The sequence below is a fragment of the Symphalangus syndactylus genome, chromosome 9 (genome assembly GCF_028878055.3).
Source record: "Symphalangus syndactylus isolate Jambi chromosome 9, NHGRI_mSymSyn1-v2.1_pri, whole genome shotgun sequence".
Classification (NCBI taxonomy): domain Eukaryota; kingdom Metazoa; phylum Chordata; class Mammalia; order Primates; family Hylobatidae; genus Symphalangus; species Symphalangus syndactylus.
In genome coordinates this window covers 64,145,064-64,166,207 of record NC_072431.2, presented here as the reverse complement: position 1 = coordinate 64,166,207, position 21,144 = coordinate 64,145,064, and the positions used below count along the sequence as shown (strand labels likewise).

Here is a 21,144-nt window from a genome sequence, read left to right as displayed (position 1 = left end):
GTCTGTTTTTGATTTTGTTGTTCTTTGGTGTGTGCTGTTTCAGGTTGGAGGGTATATGCAGTACCTGTTAGTTTATCACACCTGAGGGCAGAAGTCCTCATGTCTCTCTATATATGTTTTTTCTAATATATATATATTTTTCTTTGTAGAGACAGGGTCTTGCTATGTTGCTAAGGCTGGTCTCAAGCTCCTGGCCTCAAGCAATCCTTATGCCTCAGCTTTCCAGAGTGCTGGGATTACAGGCATGAGCCACCGCACCTGGCCTGGATCCAGTTTTATCCGTGTCCAAATGTTTTTTTTCACTGAGCTGTTTTTGATTTTCTTCTACCTCATATGAACTGTAGTGTCAGCTTATCTAGTTCCAGGAAAAAGCTTTTTGGTATTTTTATTGGGATTGCATAAAGTAATTTAGGGAAACTGATATCTTTGTTTTTTTTTTGTTTTTTTTTTTTTTTTTGAGACGGAGTCTTGCTCTATCACCCAGGCTGGAGTGCAGTGGCCCGATCTCGGCTCACTGCAAGCTCCGCCTCCCGGGTTCACGCCATTCTCCTGCCTCAGCCTCTCCGAGTAGCTGGGACTACAGGCGCCCGCCACCACGCCCGGCTAATTTTTTTGTATTTTTAGTAGAGACGGGGTTTCACTGTGGTCTCGATCTCCTGACCTCGTGATCCGCCCGCCTCGGCCTCCCAAAGTGCTGGGATTACAAGCGTGAGCCACCGCGCCCGGCCTGGGAAACTGATATCTTTGTATTATTAAGTTGATCTTAATAATACAACTAATTTTGTTGTTGTTGTTGTTGTTGTCTTTGGATTTTTAGTAAAGATGGGGTTTCACCATGTTGACCAGGCTGGTCTTGAACTCCTGACCTCAGGTGATCTGCCCGCCTCGGCCTTCCAAAGTGTTGGGATTACAGGCGTGAGCCACCGTGCCCAAGCACTTTTACTTTTTCTTATAGTCCTCTAATTGTTTTCTCTTTTCTAGTTGTATATAATGAGCATTTTATTAATACCTTGTTCTTGATCTTAGTGGGAAGATATGTAGTTTTTCCCTGTTAAGTAAAATCCTGACTTTTGGACTGAGAAGACTGAGGCATAAGAGTGTGTGTGTGTGTGTGTGTGTGTGTGTACACACAAACTGTATATATGTGCTTGTGTGTAATTGAAATACATATGTCACATATATGTAGTATTGCATATTAGGGTGTAATATTTATATTTGTGTATATAAATAATATTGATGTTAGTGAAGTATCCATCAGTTTCTATTTTCTTTAGTTTGTTTTTTTAAATCAGCTTTTTCTCAAGCTTTTTCAAGTATCTACGTGGATACAAGATTTTTCTTTGCTGTATTATAGTGGCTTATCATATTAATAGATTTCCAAATATTAAACTAGTCTATATTATTGGAATAAGTCCTATTTGGCTATTGTATATTATGTTTTTAATCTGGTACTGGATTTTGTTTGGTTATGTTTCATTTTGGGTATTTGTATTGATGTTAGTGGTATTGGCATGTAATTTTATGTTATTTATTGGTTGATCAGTCTTCTAACCCCTACCACCTCCTTGCCTTCTGGACTAACTTAACCCGGAAGGTTATTACTCTCTTTTGGTGATTTTATCAGCTCCTGTGGCCTGTCTGTGGATAAGCTTGGATGTTCTGCTTTAGTTTCTCAGCCCACCAGCCTAGCAGCTCTGCCTTGGAGCCGCTATCTCTTGGGATCTACATGGTCCTAGCTGTATCACTGGGTTTGAACCCCTTGTTGATGTGTTCTTTATAAATAACAGGATAATGCAACATGCTTACTGGGCACTTCCTTTCTCTAAACTACAAGTTTGGGCGGGGCATGCTGGCTCAAGCCTGTAATCCCAACACTTTGGGAGGCCAAGGCAGGTGGATTGCTGGAGCCCAGGAGTTTTGCATTTTTCTTTTTTTTTGAGACAAGGTCTCACTCTGTTGCCTAGGCTGGAGTGCAGTATTGCATTCACAGCTCACTGCAGCCTTGACCTCCCAGGCTCAAGCCATCCTCCTTCCTTAGCCTCCCAAGTAGCTGGAACTACAGGCATGTGCCATGATGCCCAGCCAATTTTTTTTAAAAAATTTATTTTTAGCAGAGATGAGGTTCTTACTGTATTGCCCAAGCTGGTCTCGAACTCCTGAGCTCAAACGATTTTCCCATCTCAGCCTCCCAAAGTGCTAGGATTATAGGCATGAGCCACCATGCCCAGCCCCAACCTCTTAAAAATTGAAGCTGCTTCATGTTTGCCATTGGTACTTTTTACACCTCATCATATTCTTCTTCCCCTTCATCCCATAGAGTACACAATTCATCTTTAAGGACTTCAAGTTAACTGAGTCTGTGAAGCCTAACTGATGGCATAAAGTGAAAATAATTTGATCCTCTTTTGTTAAATCATTCTGCACCTTGTCTGCATTACTCTAATAACAGCTTTGGGCATTCATTCATTTAACAAATATTTATTGCTGCAAGATTGAGATGTTTGAGATAAAACTCAGCCATGCAGATAGCCAGAGGCCACTGGCTATGAGAATAAAAGAGCCAAAAGAACAAGGAGCTGAAACTAGATGAGGGCCCCAGAGCAGTGAGTTAGGAAGAAGACCAGGAACTGAGTGGTGGGTGCTCCAACATGAAGAGGTCCAGGAGAAGGGGATGGCCTGGCAGCAAAGAAGACTAAAAGAAGTGATAAGGAGTAAAATGCTTATGTTTGTTTACATGTTTATCTCCTTATTAGGTTGTCCGCTTTCTGAGAGCAGACATGGTGTTTCACTCATCTCATATCCCCAAAACTCAGTTCACTTGCAAAATAGGAGCTCAGTTGTGTTTTGGGTTTTTATTTTTGTATATATATAAAGGACCCCAAAGGATATGTGTTTCCAATAAGATTTCCCTTCCATAATCTGTAACATAAAATGAGGTATACAATGTTCATGGTTAACTTTACAAGTGAGCTTTGTAAAATGTTATCCCCCTATCCCTTTTCCATATCTCTCAATTCTCATCATGTTGCCATTACAGGGGCCAGTGTCATTCAAAGATGTGGCTGTGGATTTCACCCAGGAGGAGTGGCAGCAACTGGACCCTGATGAGAAGATAACATACGGGGATGTGATGTTGGAGAACTACAGCCATCTAGTTTCCATGGGTGAGGATAGCTTGCTTTCTGAATGCTCTCAGTTGAATGAGGTTTTATCCTTGAGTTTGAAGAAATAAGCGATGACACCATTTAATTCCTTGTGGGCACTAGCTGGAGTGTTTATATTATTCTTCATTGAAAGATTCTAACTTTGATAAGGTAAAAAATGGAGCATTTTTGTTATGCAGCTTATGAGGTGGCAACATCTTGTACTTCGGAGATTCTGAAGCCAAGCAGCTTGCCCAAGTCCTTCTTCTTTTCCCATTAACAGGATATGATATCACCAAGCCAAACGTCATCATTAAGTTGGAGCAGGGAGAGGAGCCGTGGATAATGGAAGGTGAATTTCCATGTCAACATATTCCAGGTAAGTTAGTAGAGTATCACATGTTAAAAAATGCTCATCCCAGACCTTTGGGAGTGACTAAAGGGTTGTTGCTATGTACTCGGTACCCTCAGTAACACCTCCCAACCCCCAAATATCACTTTCCTTCCTGCACACATACCACATGCTCATACATGAACTCTTTTGTTTATTTTACATTTGATTTACACTGGTAGGGATTTTTTCATTCTAACCTGTGCTGGGGACCCATTCACTTCCTCTTTCTCCAGCATTATCGGTAACTTATTTACTCCCTCGCCATTACACAATTGTGAGTTTTTTGTTTGTTTGTTTGTTTGTTTGTTTGTTTTGGAGACGGAGTCTTGTTCTGTCACCCAGGCTGGTGTGCACTGGTGTGAGCTCACTGCAACCACTATCTCCCAGGTTCAAGCGATTCTCCTTCCTCAGCCTCCCGAGTATCTGGGATTACAGGCACATGCCACCATGTCTGGCTAATTTTTGTATTTTTAGTAGAGACGGGGTTTCACCATGTTGGCCATGCTGGTCTTGAACTTCTGGCCTCAAGTGATCTGCCCACCTCAGCCTCCCAAAGTGCTCAGATTACAGTCCTGAGCCACTGCTCCCGGCCTTACAGAATTGTTTTGCTTTGGGGTATTCAGAAGTCTGACATAAAAATTAACTTGAGACTTTTATGTTCATTCTTTTTATCTTCCATTTTCTTTCCTTCCTTGCTTTAAAAATACCTTGGACTTATTTTCTGCCCTCGATTTTATTTATTTCTTTAGGCATTCAGATACCAAAACCTCGTCCTCCACCTATGCTTGTGAATTCAGTCACAGCTTGTGGTGTACGTTATTTCCCAAAGTCCATGCTCAGTTGATGTGATGATATAGCGCTCCCTCAGCTTTCCTCTCTTTCCCCAATGCTCATTTATGACCCATCTGTGTTCATTTCCCCTTCCCCATAACTGGAATCATGCTCTGTCCATAGTAGACATTCAGGAAGTGTGAATTTCATAAGTGAACATCGGTTCCTTTTCTTGCCTCTTCAGGAGTGTCCTCCTAGAACCTGTTTTCTACTTTTTTGGTTTTCTTTGTATCCCTTAAAAGAGTTTATCTAATCTCAACTTCTAAGACCTTTTTTCCATGTATTTTTGCAGCTTGCCTCCAAATTGATATGTCTGACACTTTTAACTTAGTTGAATATTTTACTTGACAACATAGCAGTACCAGTGAGATAGTTCACTTCCTTCTCTCTCAGAATGTCTGATGATAAACTGTGCACATTCCAAAATCATGAATTCTATCTACCTTCCTCACCTCCCAGTATTTGATTGTGCTAGTCTTCTCTCCATGGTTTGTGTCTTTGTCTTTTGTGAAATGCCTTGCAGATCGTCAGCACATTCTGTTTCTTTTGACATTAGTGTTCAGTATTCTCCCATACCTGGATTACAGTGGATCCATCTTCCATTCAAATGATCGTTGTCCTTTTCCTTCATCTGCATTTTACTCGCCCAGATAATATATATTTTCCCTCCCTTTCTTCTTCCCCTCCCTTCCCTCCCTGGCTCGCTCCCTCCCTCCCTCCCTCCCTTCCTTCCTTCCTTCCTTCCATTTTGAGATGGAGTCTCACTCTCGTCACCCAGGCTGGAGTGCAATGGCATGATCTCGGCTCACTGCAGCCTCCCCCTCTCGGGTTCAAGGGACTCTCCTGCCTCAGCCTCCCAAAGTAGCTGGGATTACAGGTGCACGCCACCATGCCTGGCTAATTTTTATATTTTTCGTAGAGACGGGGTTTCACCGTATTGGTCAGGCTGGTCTCTAACTCCTGACCTTGTTATCCGCCTGCCTCGTCCTCTCAAAGTGCTGGGATTACAGGCCTGAGCCACTGTGCCCAGCCTATTTATTTATTGAGACGGAGTCTCACTCTGTCACTGAGGCTGGAGTGCAGTGGTGCAATCTCGGCTCACGATAACCTTTGCCTCCCAGGTTCAAGCGATTCTTGTGCCTCAGCCGCCCGAGTAGCTGGGATTACAGGTGTGCACCATCACGCCCGGCCTATTTTTGTATTTTTAGTAGAGACGGGGATTCAGTATGTTGGCCAGGAGTTCACTCTGTTGAGCTCCTGGCCTTGTGATCTGCCCGCCTCAGCTTCCCAAAGTGCGGGGATTACAGGAGTGAGCCACTGCACCCGGCCCCCTTCATTTAATTTTAAATTGTGGTTAAAAAAAAAAACACCTAACACTGCGGGGTGCGGTGGCTAATGCCTGTAATCCCAGCACTTTGGGAGGCCGGGGCGGGTGGATCACGAGGCCAGGAGATCGAGACCATCCTGGCTAACACGGTGAAACCCCGTCTCTACTAAAAATACAAAAAAATTAGCCAAGCGTGGTGGCGGGCACCTGTAGTCCTAGCTACTTGGGAGGCTGAGGCAGGAGAATGGCATGAACCCAGGGGACAGAGCTTGCAGTGAGCAGAGATTGCACCACTGCACTCCAGCCTGGGTGACAGAGTGAGACTCCGTCTCAAAAAAAAAAATGTAACATACAATTTACCATCTTAACCATTTTTAAGTGTACAGTAATGTTAACTGTATTTGCATTGTTGAGCAATAAACTTCAGCATTGTGCGTTGTGTGTCGGGTTTTGTCAAGCACGTGACAGCACGTGGTAGGTGTGGAGTGTGGCTCATCAGCAAGCGCTCTGGCAAGTCGTGCTTTCGCCATCTTCATCCCTACTTCCTGTGCTTCCACTCCCTTGGGTCCCAGGATCCCACTCCTTCAGTGAAACTCAGTCTTCCATCTCTGCTTGGTGCTCTTGTCCTGGTTTCTGCTCAACTCAGCGCCGTGTCTCTGTTCCCCAAAGTTCTGTTTCTGTTCTGCACTGCCCCCTCCCACTGCCCCTGTTTTGTCTTTTTTTTTTTTTTTTTTTTTTTTTTTAAGACACAAGGTCTCGGCCGGGCGTGGTAGCTTACGCTTGTAATCCCAGCACTTCGGGAGGCTGAGGCGGGCAGATCACCTGAGGTCAGGAGTTCCAGACCAGCCTGGCCAACAGAGTGAGACCCGTCTCTACTAAAAATACAAAAATTAGCTGGGCGTGGTGGCATGTGCCTATAGTCCCAGATACGTGGAGGCAGAGGCAGGAGAATTGCTTGAAGCCGGGAGGCAGCAGTTGTGGTGAGCAGAGAACACGCCACTGCACTCCATCCTGGGCAACAGAGCGAGACTCTGTCATAAATGAATAAATAAATAAATAAATAAATAAATAAATACTCATACTCTTTCTAGAGAGAGAAAGAGATAGACAGAGGAGAGAGATAGAGGGACAGAGGAGAGAGAGAGAGAGAGGTCTCCGTCTCTGTCGCCCAGGCTGGGAGTGTGGAGGTGCTATCATGGCTCACTGCAGCCTCCAACTCCTGGACTCGAGATCCTCCACCCCACCTTCCAAGTAGCTGGGACTACAGGTGCACACAGCTGACCACGCCTGGCTCATTTTTAAAGTTTTTTTGTAAAAATGGGGTGTCCCTATGTTGCCCAGGCTGGAGTGCAGTGGTATGATCATAGCTCATGACAGCTTCGAACTCCTGGGCTCAAGCAACCCTCCCACCTCAGCTTCCACATAGCTGGGACTACAGGCCTGCCCACCACACCCAGCTAATTTTAAAAAATTTTCTGTAGTAGCGGAGTCTTGCTATGTTGCTCAGGCTGCTCTCCAACTCCAGACCTCAAGCCATCCTACCACCTCTACCTTGCAAAGTGTTGGGATTACAGGCATGAGCCACGGCACCCGGCCTGTCTGTTCTGGACACACTCGGAGCACTTCTTGCTCTTCCACACCATCTTAATGACCAGGGTTGTCCAGATGGCTCCTAAAGGCTCCTAACAGGGCACATCATGTGAGGACTGCATTTCATCTGTTTGTAGGACAGTTGTATGTACCTTTTTCATACCTCAGACCCTGTCTATATCTGAAGTGGTGGTATTTGCTTCCTCTCCCAGCCTTTCACCTCCTGTGCGTTCACTAAATTCACCAGTCACTACGGCATGAAACTGACAGATTTTACTCTGAATGTCCTCTTCCTTCTGGGAGGTGCCAGGTCCTAGACAGCTGTCTCCATTTTTCTGTTCTTTGCATTCTCACTGCTCTCCCCCGGGCCCTCCTTCTGTACTTTAAGTATTAGCTTGCCTATTGCAGCAGTCTTCTCTTTGGTCCTCCTGATTGCCATCTCCTTCTGCCATCGTTCAGTCTACCCATTCTCTTGAGACTAATCTTCCTAAAGCATGTATCTAAATATATTATTTAGGCCGGGCGCAGTGGCTCACACCTGTAATCCCAGCACTGGGAGGTGGAGGCAGGCGGATCACCTGAGGTCAGGAGTTCGAGACCACCCTGCCCAACCCGTCTCTATTAAATATAGAAAAATTAGCCAGGCATGGTGGCACACGCCTGTAATCCCAGCTACTCCAGAAGCTGAGGCAGGAGAATCACTTGAACCTAGGAGGCGGAGGCTGCAGTGAGCCGAGATCATGCCACTATACTCCAGCCTGGGTGATAGAGCATGACTCTGTCTCAAAATGAATAAATCAATCAATCTCTCATTTACCTGCTCAAAAACTTTCAGTGGCTCCAAACTGTGGTCGGTTTACATGCTTAGCTCATTAGAATGCCATCCAAGCTCTAGATCTGTGGCTTTCAAGCTGGGCTTTGAGATGCATCATGAGTTCAAAGGAGAGAGTAAGGGGAAGAAGCTGAACTGGGGATTTCTGGTTTTCTAGCCCATTGTCAATCTTTGGGTTTTATTCCTTTTTCAAATTGTGCTTCCATTTAAAAAATGAGTTCCAGTTTAAAAAAAATATATATATATACTGGACTGGGCATGGTGGCTTATGCCTGTAATCCGAGCAATTTGGGAGGTCGAGGTGGGCAGATCACTTGAGCCCAGGAGTTTGAGGCCAGGCTGGGCAACATAGGGAGACCCCATTTCTACAAAAAAAATTAAAAATTAGCCGGAAGTGGTGGTATGTGCTTGTAGTCCCAGCTATTCAGGAGGCTGAGGTGGGAGGATTGCTCGAGCCCAGGAGGTCAAGGCTGCAGTGAACTGTGATAGTGCCACTGCACTCCAGCCTGGGTGACCGGGTGAGATCCTGTCTCAAAAAAAAATAAAAAAAGTTTAATTAGCTGGGCATGGTGGCACGCACCTATAGTCCCAGCTACTTGGGAATGCTGAGGTAAAAGAGGATTGCTTGAGCTCAGAGTTCTCAGGTTGCAGTGAGCTATGATAGTGCCACTGTACTCCAGCCTGGGCAAGAGTGATACCCTGATTCTGCAAAAAAAAGAAAAGAAAGAAAAGTGCTTGAGCCAGGCGCGGTGGCTCACGCTTGTAATCCCAGCACTTTGGGAGGCCGAGGCGGGCGGATCACGAGGTCAGGAGATCGAGACCACGGTGAAACCCCGTCTCTACTAAAAATACAAAAAAAAAAAATTAGCCGGGCGTGGTGGCAGGCGCCTGTAGTCCCAGCTACTCGGAGAGGCTGAGGCAGGAGAATGACGTGAACCCGGGAGGCGGAGCTTGCAGTGAGCCGAGATTGCGCCACTGCACTCCAGCCTGGGCAACAGAGCCAGACTCTGTCTCAAAAAAAAAAAAAAAAAAAAAAAAAAAAAGAAAAGTGCTTGAAAACCATTGCAGTAAATGATCCATTCTAAACTATAATCCCACAAAGTGTTCATTTCCTACTTCTATTAGAACATCTCACATTCATCCAAAAAATATGTACTGATATCAACTATTTGCCTGCCACTGTTAAGGACTGGGAATAAAGCAGTGAACTGAACACGTTACCCTCATAATTTTACACTTTATTGCAGGAAAAGATGGACACTAAAATATATGTGTCAAGGCCAGGAGTGGTGGCTCATACCTGTAACCCTAGCACTTTGGGAGGCTGAGGTCAGGAGTTCAAGACCAGCCTGGGTAACAGCGAAACCCCGTCTCTACTAAAAATACAAAAATTAGCCGGAAATCGCTTGAACCTGGGAGGCTAAGGTTGCAGTGAGCCGAGATCGTGCCACTGCACTCCAGCCTGGGCAACAGAGCAAGACTCTGTCTCAAAAAATAATAATAAACAAAATAAATGTGTCAAATGGTGACAATTACTGTGAGGGGAAAAAAGTTCCTTGGGAGTGGGAAGTGATTACTTTTTATGAGGTGGTTGAGAAAGGCCTCACTGATAAGATACTTAGAGAGCTGAAGGAGGTGGAGAGAGAGCCACGCTTATCTCCAAAGGAACAGCATTCCAGAGAGGAATATGCATGGCATGTTTAGAACAGCAGGAAAAGCCAATGAGGCTGGAGCAAAGTTCAGCAAAGGCAAAGGCGGAGAGAGTTGAGATCCAAGAGGGAGCAAGGAGTCATGTCACGCCTTGATGGGGATCGTAAGGACTGTCTTTTACTCTGAATAAAATGGGAATCTTTGTAGTTTGAACAAAGGACTAATGAGATTCAACTTAGTGTTCTTAAAAAGATCTCTCTGGCCTCTCTGTTGAGAACAGTTCATAGGAGAACTCTGGTTAAAACAGGGTTCCTGGTTATAAGGCAGCACTCCGGGCAAGACAAGCCAGAGGTATGGATGAGAGAGGCAGAAGCAGATAGAAGTGGTCACATGCAGGATGTATTTTGAAAGTAGACCCGGCCAGGTGTAGTGGCTCAGGGCTGTAATCCCAGCATTTTGGGAGGCCAAGGCAGGAGGATCACTTGAGCCCAGGAGTTCAAGACTAGCCTGGGCAATGTAGCAAGACCCCGTCTCTAAAAAAATAAAAAATTAGCTGGGTTTGGTGGTTCATGCCTGTAGTCTCAGGGACTTGGGAGGCTGAGGTGAGAGAATCACTTTAGCCTGGGAAGTCATGGCTGCAGTGAGCTGTGATCATGCCACTGCACTCCAGCCTGGGCAACAGAGCGAGACCCTGTCTAGGAAAAAAAAAAAAAAGAAAGTAGACCCAAAAAATTTGCAGATGCTTTGCATGCAGTGGGTAAGAGAAAGAGAGGAGTCAAGGATGAGTCCAGGGTTTTTGTTACATGAACTTTAATGGAGTTGTATTTATTGAGTTGGCAAAGACTACAGGAGAAACCCATTTGGTGGGAGAGTGCGAAATTGGGAATTTGGTCTTGCACATGTTAAGTTTATTTTTTTCTTTAAAAAAAAATTTTAATGCTTTAAAAATAAATAGACAGATGGGGTCTCACTAAGTTGCCCAGGCTGGTCTCAAACTCCTGGGCTCAAGCTGTCCTCCTGTCTTGACCTCCCAAAGTGTTGGGATTATAGGCATGACCCACTGCACCTGGCTTTGCACATGTTAAGTTTGAGGTGTTTGTTAGATATCCAGATGGAAACATCAAGTACACAGTTGCATATGTGGGTTTCGAGTTTAGGGATGAGATTGAGATGAAGATAAAAATGCTGGAGTCAGCCAGGTGTGGTAGCTCACGCCTGTAATCCCAACACTTTGGGAGGCCGAGGTGGGTGGATCACCTGAGGTCAGGAGTTTGAGACCAGCGTGGCCAACATGGCGAAATCCTGTCTCTACTAAAAATACAAAAAATTAGCCAGGTGTGGTGGTGGGCGCCTGTAATCCCAGGTACTTGGGAGGCTGAGGCAGGAGAATCGCTTGAACCTGGGAGGTAGAGGTTGCCGTGAGCCGAGATTGCACCATTGCACTCCAGCCTGGGCAACAGAGTGAGACTGTCTCAAAAAAAAAAAAAAAGGCTGGAGTCTTCAATGTGGAAACAGAATTTGGATTTGGACTTAAGAAACGGGATGAGATACCTGGGAAGGCATTGTATAGTTTGTCTCTGACTGGCGAGGGTGAGAGGCTCTGTTTTATTTTGTGTGTTTCTGTGTTTCTTTTCTTTTGTTTTTTTTTTTTTTTTACAGAGAGTCTCTTTTGCCCGTGTTGGGGTGCAGTTGTGCCATCTCAGCTCACTGAAACCTCTGCCTCCTCGGTTCAGGCAATTCTCCTGTGTCAGCCCCCGAGTAGCTGGGGATTATAGGCGCCCATCACCACACCTGGGTAAATTTTTTGTATTTTTAGTAGAGATGGGGTTTCATCATGTTGGTCAGGCTGGTCTCGAACTCCTGACCCCAGGTGATCTGCCGACCTTGGCCTCCCAAAGTGCTGGATTACAGCTGTGAGGCACCGTGCCCGGCCTATTTTGTGTGTTTCTGATACCCCCTAGCACAGTTCCTCACACATTGGGTAGGTGCTCAATGAGTGCTTATTATACTGAGCAGGGACTTTGTGATGCAAATGACTGTATCCCCAATACCTAGCACAGAGTGGTACCCGGCAAATATTTGATGAATAAATGTGTATTTGAATAAAGTGGAAAAATGGTAACTGCCATGGGAAATGTCGGAGATGGGTATTCCAGATCATGATTTCTCTCAAGATCACTCACCTGGTCACCACCACAGGATTTATTCTACCTGCTTTATATTACTTTTTTTTTTTTTTTTTTTTTTTTTTTTTGAGACAGAATCTCGCTCTGTTGCCCAGGCTGGAGTGCAGTGGTGCGGTCTCGGTTCACTGCAAGCTCCGCCTCCAGGGTTCACGCCATTCTTCTGCCTCAGCCTCCCGAGTAGCTGGGACTATAGGCACGTGCCACCACACCGGCCAATTTTTTTGTATTTTTCGTAGAGACGGGGTTTCACTGTGTTAGCCAGGATGGTCTCGATCTCCTGACCTCGTGATCCACCCGCCTCGGCCTCCCAAAGTGCTGGGATTACAGGCGTGAGCCACTGTGCCCGGTGCTTTATATTAAATTTAAACATACTTGGCCGGGCGCGGTGGCTCACGCTTGTAATCCCAGCACTTTGGGAGGCTGAGGCGGGCGGATCACGAGGTCAGGAGATCGAGACCACGGTGAAACCCCGTCTCTACTAAAAATACAAAAAATTAGCCGGGCGCGGTGGCGGGCGCCTGTAGTCCCAGCTACTCGGAGAGGCTGAGGCAGGAGAATGGCGTGAACCCGGGAGGCGGAGCTTGCAGTGAGCCGAGATTGCGCCACTGCACTCTAGCCTGGGCGACAGAGCGAGACTCCGTCTCAAAAAAAAAAAAAAAAAAAAAAAAAATTTTAAACATACTTGAGCACCAAATTTGTATGCTTTTCTCTACAGTCGTCATATGAGTGAAGGTGGTAATGTGGGATGCAGCATTTTCTAAACATGGCCAAACTGACCATCTGGTGAGCTTTTGGCATTTTCAGAATATTAGGCATCACTCCAAAACCTACTGAATCAGAATCTCAGGGGTTGTGCCCTGGAGAATTATTTTTTTTTTTTTTTTTTTTTTTTTTTTTTTTTTTTTTGAGGCGGAGTCTCGCTCTGCCGCCCAGGCTGGAGTGCAGTGGCGCGATCTCGGCTCACTGCAAGCTCCGCCGCCCGGGTTCACGCCATTCTCCTGCCTCAGCCTCTCCGAGTAGCTGGGACTACAGGCGCCCGCCACCACGCCCGGCTGATTTTTTTTATATTTTTTTTTTAGTAGAGACAGGGTTTCACCGTGGTCTCGATCTCCTGACCTCGTGATCCGCCTGCCTCGGCCTCCCAAAGTGCTGGGATTACAAGCGTGAGCCACCGCGCCCGGCCGGATTATTTTTTAAAAGCTTGCTAGGTGTTTCTGATTTAGCTCGTTCTCTGATGGCATTTGGATAATCAGTCCCAAGGCCCCAGGCCCTGCTCTGTCATTGACTATCCTTTTGAGTGAGTCATTTGATCTCTGGGTCTTTTTAAAAAATAAAACATATGAAAACCTGTCAGCTGGGCACTTATAAAAAATGAGGGTGAGAGCTGGGTGCCTAGATATGTTTGTAATACTTAATCTCATTTTGATGCATGCGGGGTCTGTGCTGATAGCCTCCTTTTATTCCTGATGCTGGTCATTTGCATCCTCTTTGCTTTTTTTTTTTTTTTTTTTTTTTTTTGATTAGTCTGGCTAGGGATTTCTTGTTTTTAATTCATCTTTTCAAAGAGCCAAAATTTGGTTTAATTGATTTTTTAAATGTTTCTATTTTAACTTCACTGATTTCTACTCTTTCATTAATTTTTTTTTTTATTTTTATTTTTTGAGATAGTCTTGGTCTGTCACCCAGGCTGGAGTGCAATGGCACAATCTTGGCTCACTGCAACCTCCGCCTCCTGGGTTCAAGTGATTCTCCTGCCTCAGCTCGGGAGTAGCTAGGATTACAGGCACATGCCACCACACCTGGCTAATTTTTGTATTTTTAGTAGAGATGGAGTTTTACTATGTTGGCCAGGCTGGTGTTGAACTCCTGGCCTTAAGTGATCTGCTCACCTCAGCCTCCCAAAGTATTGGAATTGTAGGCGTGAGCCACCACTCCCAGCCTGCTCTTTTTTTTTTTTTTTTTTTTTTTTTTGGTGAGATGGAGATTTACTCCTGTTGCCCAGGCTGGAGTGCAACGGCGCAATCTTGGCTCACCTCATCCTCTGCCTCCCAGATTCAAGCGATTCTCCTGCCTCAGCCTCCCAAGTAGCTGGGATTACAGGCGTGTGTCACCACGCCTGGCTAATTTTGTATTTTTAGTAGAGATGGGGTTTCACCGTGTTGCCCAGGCTGATCTCGAACTCCTGACCTCAGGTAATCCACCCATCTCGGCCTCCCAAAGTGCTAGGATTACAGGCGTGAGCCACCGTGCCCAGCCTCAGCCTGCTCTTATATTAATTCTATTTACTTCTTTCTGCTTGTTTTGTGGTTATTTTGCTCCTTTTTCTAGTTACTTAAAATGGAAGCTCAGATTCTTAAATTTTTTTTTTTTTTTATTGCTGCTTCTCTAAGCATTTAGGGCTATGAATTTACCTAAAGTTTACTTTGGCTGCATCTCACAGGATTTGGCGTTTTTTTTAAGAGATGGCATCTCCCTTTGTTGCCCAGGTCAGACTGCAGTGGTGCAATCATAGCTCATTGAAGCCTCAAACTCCTGGGCTCCAGGAATCCTCCCACCAGTCTGTCAAATACTTGGGACTACAGGTATGTACCACCATGCCCAGCTGACAGGTTTTCATATGTTTTATTTTTATTAATTGAGGTGAAAGTCAGACACCTTTTTTTTTTTTTTTTTTTTTGAGACAGAATCTCACGCTGTTGCCTGTGCTGGAGTGCAGTGGTGTGATTATAGCTCTCTGCAGCCTTTAATTCCTGGGCTCAAGCAATCCTCCCACCTCATCCTGAGTAGCTAGGACTCAGGCTAATTTTTTTTTTTTTTTTGAGACGGAGTCTTGCTCTGTGGCCCAGGCTGGAGTGCAGTGGCATGATCTTGGCTCACTGCAACCTCCACCTCCCGGGTTCAAGCGATTCTCCTGCCTCAGCCTCTGGAGTAGCTGGGATTACAGGTGCCCACCACCGTGCCTGGCTAATTTTTGTCTTTTCAGTAGAGACAGGGTTTCACCATCTTGGCCAGGCTGGTCTCGAACTCCTGACCTCATGATCCACCCGCCTCAGCCTCCCAAAGTGCTGGGATTACAGGCGTGAGCCACTGTGCCCAGCCCGACTCAGGCTACTTTTTTATTTTTTTTTGTAGAGATGGGATCTCACTGTGTTGCCAGGCTGGTCTTAAACTCCTGGTCTCAAGCGATCCTCCTACCCCAGCCTCCTAAGGTGCTGGGATTACAGGGATGAGCCACCACACCCAGTCTACATACCATTTTAAAGTGTACAATTCAGGCTGGGCATGGTGGCTCATGCTTAACAATCCCAGCACTTTGGGAGGCCAAGGCAAGCAGATCACCTGAGGTCAGGAGTTCAAGACCAGTCTGGCCAACATGGTGAAACCCCAATCTCTACTAAAAATAAAAAAGTAGCCGGGCATGGTGGCGCATGCCTGTAATCCCAGCTACTCAGGAGGCTGAGGCAGGAGAATCGCTTGAACCTGGTAGGCAGAGGTTTCAATGAGCCGAGATCGCACCATTGCACCCCAGCTTAGGCAACAAGAGTGAAACTCTATCCAAAAAAAAAAAGAACTGTAGACAGGATAGTTTCATCTACCTGTCTTCATGTGTTCAATGACTCTGTCTTCCATCTGCTCAAATGAATTCAAAATAGTCTGGTGAATTTTTCATTTCCATTTTTATACTTTTCTTTTTTTTTTTTTTTTTTTTTTTTTTGAGATGGAGTTTCGTTCTTATCACCCAGGCTGGAGTGCAATGGTGTGATCTTGGCTCACTGCAGCCTCTGCCTCCTGGGTTCAAGCAATTCTCCTGTCTCAGCCTCTTGAGTAGCTGGGATTACAGGCGCCCGCCACCATGCCTGGCTAATTTTTGTGTACTTTTCAGCTTCAGATTTTGATTCCTTTCAATAATTTCTATTTTTTTCCTTTTTTTTTTCCTCTAAGCTTTAGTTTGTCTATAATACATTCTTTTTTTCAGACAGGGTCTTACTCTGTCACCCAGGCTGGAGTACAGTGGTGCAATCTTGGCTCACTGCAGCCTTGACTTCTCACGCTCAGGCAATTCTCCCACCTCAGCCTACCAAGTAGCTGGGACTACAGGCGCATGCCACCACAGTTGGCTAATTGTTTGTATTTTTTCTAGAGAGGGAGTTTCGCCATGTTACTGAGGCTGCTCTTGAAATCCTGGCCCCAGGTGATCTGCCCGCCTCAGCCTCCCAAAGTGCTAGAATTACAGGCATGAGCCACTGCCCCTCACCTGTCTATAATATTTTCTGTTTCTTTATTGATGTTCTGCATTTTGTTGAGATATTGTTCTCCTTGTATCCTTTAACTCTTTATTCATCGTTTCTTTTAGCTTTTTTAGCAGATTTCAGACAGCTGATTTAAAGTCTTTGTCTAGTACTTTCAATGTCTGTGCTTCCTTAAAGACAATTTGTTTCTTTTGTGAATGGGCTGTACTCTCTTATGTCACTGCATGGTTTGTAATTTTTTTTTGAAAATTGGAGTCAGGCACAGTGACTCACACCTATAATCCGTTTTCCCCAAAAAAAGAAAAAGTAAAATTAAAAAGAAAAAAAGAGTCCAGCCGGGCGTGGTGGCTCACGCTTGTAATCCCAGCACTTTGGGAGGCCGAGGCGGGCGGATCACGAGGTCAGGAGATCGAGACCACGGTGAAACCCCGTCTCTACTAAAAATACAAAAAATTAGCCGGGCGTGGTGGCGGGCGCCTGTAGTCCCAGCTGCTCGGAGAGGCTGAGGCAGGAGAATGGCGTGAACCCGGGAGGCGGAGCTTGCAGTGAGCCGAGATTGTGCCACTGCACTCCAGCCTGGGCGACAGAGCGAGACTCCGTCTCAAAAAAAAAAAAAAAAAAACACAGAAAAAGAAAAAAAGAGTCCAGGCGTGGTGCCTCACGCCTGTAATCCTAGCACTTTGGGAGGCCAACATGGGCAAATTGCCTGAGGTCAGGAGTTCAAGACCAGTCTGGCCAACATGGTGAAATCCTATCTCTACTAAAAATCCAAAAACAGCCAGACATGGTGACAGGCGCCTATAATCCCAGCTACTCAGGAGGTTGAGGCAGGAGAATTGCTTGAACCAGGGAGGTGGAGGTTGCAGTGAGCCGAGATCACACCACTGCACTCCAGTCTGGACGACAGAGCGAAGACTCCGTCTCAAAAAAGGAAATCAGACATTTTGAGTATTATAATGGGGTAACTGGAAATTATTTTATCTTCCCCACCACCCCTGGGTTTGCTTTTGCTGTGGGCTGTAGCTGTTCAGTGACTTTCTAAACCATTTTTATAAAGTGTGTCTTCTTTTACATGTGCGGTCTCTGAAAGTCTCTCTGCCGTTAGCTTGTGTTCAACTAGTGTTTTAACAGAGATTTCCTTGAATGCCAGGAGCCAAAAGAGACAAAAAAAAGAGAAAAGCCCAGCTCTTTTTGTCTTTGTGGATTGCCTCTGTGCCGGGGGACTGGAGCAGTCCCTCAGGGCTTAGCCAGCCTGTGTACAACTTTTTATTTATTTTTTTGAGATGGAGTCTTGCCCTGTTGCCTAGGCTGGAGTGCAATGGCACGATCTCGGCTCACTGCAACCTCTGCCTCCCAGGTTCACGTGATTCTCTGCCTCAGCATCCCGAGTAGCAGGGATTACAGGCGTGTGCCACCACGCCTGGCTAATTTTCCGCCACACCCGGCTAACTTTTATATTTTTTAGTAGAGATGGGGTTTCACCATGTTGGCCAGGTTGGTCTCAAACTCCTGGCCTCAAGTGATCCGCCCGCCTCAGCCTCCCAAAGTGCTGGGATTACAGGCGTGAGCCACTGCACCCAGCCCAGTCTGTGTACAGCTTTGCCCTAGGCTTTACTCCCTGCCTGCAGGGAGGATGGAGAGGAGCCACAGATGAAAGCTCAGCATCCTTTCTCAGGTCTATTCTGAGAACGTGCTCTGCACTCAGCATGTGCATGGCTATTGAAATTCCATAGTACACATGGGCAGGTCTGAATTTCAGTACGCGAATTTCCCATAGAAACTCTCCACAGCTTCTTCTCCCATGCTGTCAGCACACCTATAGTTTGCTTCAACTGTAATCTTTTGCCTAGGCATCAGCGGGGTATGCATTTGATTTACAGTGTTTTCAAGGAATACCCTCTGTGTAGCCACTTTTCTGCCCTGCGTGAGTTCTGGGTTAGGTGAAACAAAGGCAGCTGCCCTGTATCAGTCCTTTTGGCAGCCCTCGGGCAGCTGAGAACAGGAAAACACAATGCTTTGAGAATAAGGTCTGCTCTGCTGCCTTCAATACCAGAAACCACACTGGGAATGTGGGCTGCCATCTTCAAGGCTCCCACTGAACCATGGAAGGTTGTGGGGCAAGGGCAAGTAAAAAAAACCCAGTTTTCCTACCATTTTGAAGTTGCTTTTTTCTTGATTCAGTGTTCATTTGGAATATTAGTCAGTTTTCACACTGCTGGAAAGAACTGCCTGAGCCTGGGTAATTTATAAAGAAAGGAGGTTTAATTGACTCACAGTTCCACTTGGCTGGGGAGGCCTCAGGAGACTTACAATCATGGCAGAAAGCGAACAAGAAGCAAGTACCATCTTCACTGGGTGGCAGGAGAGAGTGCAGCGGAAACTGCCACTTAAAAACCATCAGATCTCGTGAGAACTCCCTCACTATCACGAGAACAGTATAGGGCGAACCACGCCTGTGATCCAGTCACCTCCCACCAGGTCCCTCCTTGACCCCTGGGAATTACAATTTAGGATGAGATGTGCGTGGGGACAAAGAGCCATATCAGATGATTTGGTTATTGTAAACCTTTGATTATTTTTCTACAGTTCTCATGAAGTTGATTTAGACAGTTTTGCTTGGTTTATCAATGTTTCTGTGGGGGATGGGGACTTGGAGCTACCTACTCTGCCATTTTTGCTGAAATCAGTCAACATGTTATATTTTCACTTTTACATAATTGAATGTTTTCCAGTTTCCCTTGCGACTTATTCTTTGACCCATGAATTATTTAGAAGTGTATTTAATTTCCATGTGTTTAGAAATTTTCTGGTTTCTTTTTAAAATTGATTTAGTTTAATTATTTTATGGTCACAAAACATATTTCATATGATTTCAGTTATTTTACGTTTCTTAAGATTTGTTTTGGCTGGGCATGGTGGCTCACACCTGTAATCCCATCACTTTGGGAGGCCGAGGCGGGCGGATCACCTGAGGTCAGGAGTTTGAGACCAGCCTGACCAACATGGCAAAACCCCGTCTCAAAAACACAAAAATTAGCCAGGCATGGTGGTGCATGCCTGTAATCCCAGCTACTCAGAAGCTGAGGCAGGAAAATTGCTTGAACCCAGGAGGCGGAAGTTGCAGTAAGCCAAGATTGCACCTCTGCACTCCAGCCTGGGTGACAGAAAAAGACTCCACCCCAAAAAAAGATTTGTTTTATGACCCAGGTTCTGGTAAATCTTGCTGAATCTTCCATGGGCAAAGAATGTGTACCCTGCTGTTGCTGTGTGAAGTCTCCTGTAAATGTCAGTTAGGTTCCATTGATTGATAATGATGTTCAGTTATTGTATTGTTTGCAGATTTTCTTTGCTGTTTTTTTCCTGTGAATGGTCTAAGCTTCCTATTTCCTGTTTCTTTGTATATTTTATAGTTTTTTATTGAGAACGTTGCATTTTAAGTGTTACAATGTAATGACCCTCAAAATGTGATTCTCTCAATCACCTGGGATTGCTGGGTTTTGCTTGTTGAGGTCTGGAGCTCTCCTTTTGTTACTTTTCCAAACTATTTTTGCAAAGTGTTTCTTCCTTGTGCTTGTGTGGTCACTGAAATTTGTTTCATTATCTCTGCAGTCAACCAGCCACCTAACATCGATTGCCTTAAATAGGTGGCTTTAAATGGAGTGGGGCAGAGGAGGATTTTGTCTCTTTAATAAACTCTTCTGAAGGATGTCCCTGGGGAAGCCACTATTGCTGAGAGGGCCAAATAAACCAAGGCAAGCATCCGTGCTGGTCCTCAGAGACCCATCGGACCCACCAAAGTGCAGAACCCACGGTTTTGGAGGACAGAGTTCTGCTGCTCGCCCTGGCATCAGCCAGCTGCTTCGGGAACTCAGGCTCAGGAATGGGGGAGTGTTGGCTGGTTGGCACATGCCACTCACTCGTGAAGATCAGCAGCCTCTCCCTTCATTGTTTAAGTATGTCTCTGGTTGTTAGGAGTTTCTGGTCATGTTTCAGAGTTCCAGAAGAGCTGATTCCAATCACTCTTTCTAGCTCAGTGGTTGCTTCAGTGAAGGGACTGACCTCTAGACTACAGTTTCCTACTCTGCCATCTTATGTGACTATTGATATTTATTTATTTATTTATTGAGACAGAGTCTTACTCTGTTGGCTGGAGTGCAGTGGTGCAGTCACGGTTCACTGCAGCCTTGACCTCCTGGGCTTGAGTGATTCTCTCACCTCAGCCTCCCGAGTAGCTGGGACTATAGGTATGTGCCACCATGCCTAGCTAATCTTTTTTTTTTTTTTCTTTTTGTAGAGATGGGGTCTCGCTGTCATGCCCAGGCTGGTCTCAAACTCCTGAGCTTAAGTGATTCCCCCTGCCTCAGCCCCCTAACGTGCTGGGATTACAGGCATAAGCTACTACACTTGGCCATGAGTCATTTTTAAAAAAACAGATTCCAACGACGTGTCTTTTTGATTGCTATGTTTAGAAGATTCATATTTAATTTTGGACGGGTTTTTATTATCTATTTTCTAACTTGTTCCCTCTGGGTTTTTTTATACCTGTTTCCCTTTTCTTGCCTTTTTATGGGGTACTTGGACATTTCTTAGTATGCCATTTAACTTCATATGCCATGCTAAATCAATTCAGTTTGCCATTTAGTATATATTTTTGTATAGGATTTTATAGGTGGCTGTAGAGATTATATTATACATACTTATGATCATTGGCTAGTATCAACCTTTTACCAGTTCAAGTAGAATATAGAAGCTCTACCGCTTTCTAGGCCCCTCTGCCCTTCTTTATGGTATCGTTGTCTTGAATATCACCTCTACATACATTTAGAGCCACGTGAGATAATGTTATGATTTTGCTTTTGCCTACCAAATATAATTTTTAAACTCGAGATTATATTCATCCAAATATTTACCCTCTTATTGCTTTTTTAAATTTCTTTTTTT

The 21,144-nt window shown here is 45.2% G+C and overlaps 2 protein-coding genes across 14 annotated transcripts in view; one reads left to right on the top strand and one right to left on the bottom strand.

Annotated features, from left to right (window-relative positions):
* LOC129490683 (putative STAG3-like protein 4) overlaps positions 1-21,144 on the bottom strand; it is a 104,270-nt gene that overhangs the window by 19,269 nt on the left and 63,857 nt on the right. The window lies entirely within an intron of this gene.
* The window catches only part of LOC129489781 (huntingtin-interacting protein 1-like), an 87,733-nt gene that overhangs the window by 9,996 nt on the left and 56,593 nt on the right, over positions 1-21,144 (top strand). For 10 of the 13 annotated variants that reach the window (XM_063646343.1, XM_063646349.1, XM_063646348.1 and 7 more), the window contains 2 exons: positions 3,038-3,164; positions 3,427-3,522. In XM_063646343.1, coding sequence (XP_063502413.1) covers positions 3,038-3,164; positions 3,427-3,522 — 223 coding nt within the window. Of the gene's footprint in view, positions 1-3,037; positions 3,165-3,426; positions 3,523-11,426; positions 11,563-14,439; positions 14,536-21,144 lie in introns of those variants that run through there. The other 3 variants (XM_063646351.1, XM_063646350.1, XM_055292885.2) reach the window with 3 other exon arrangements.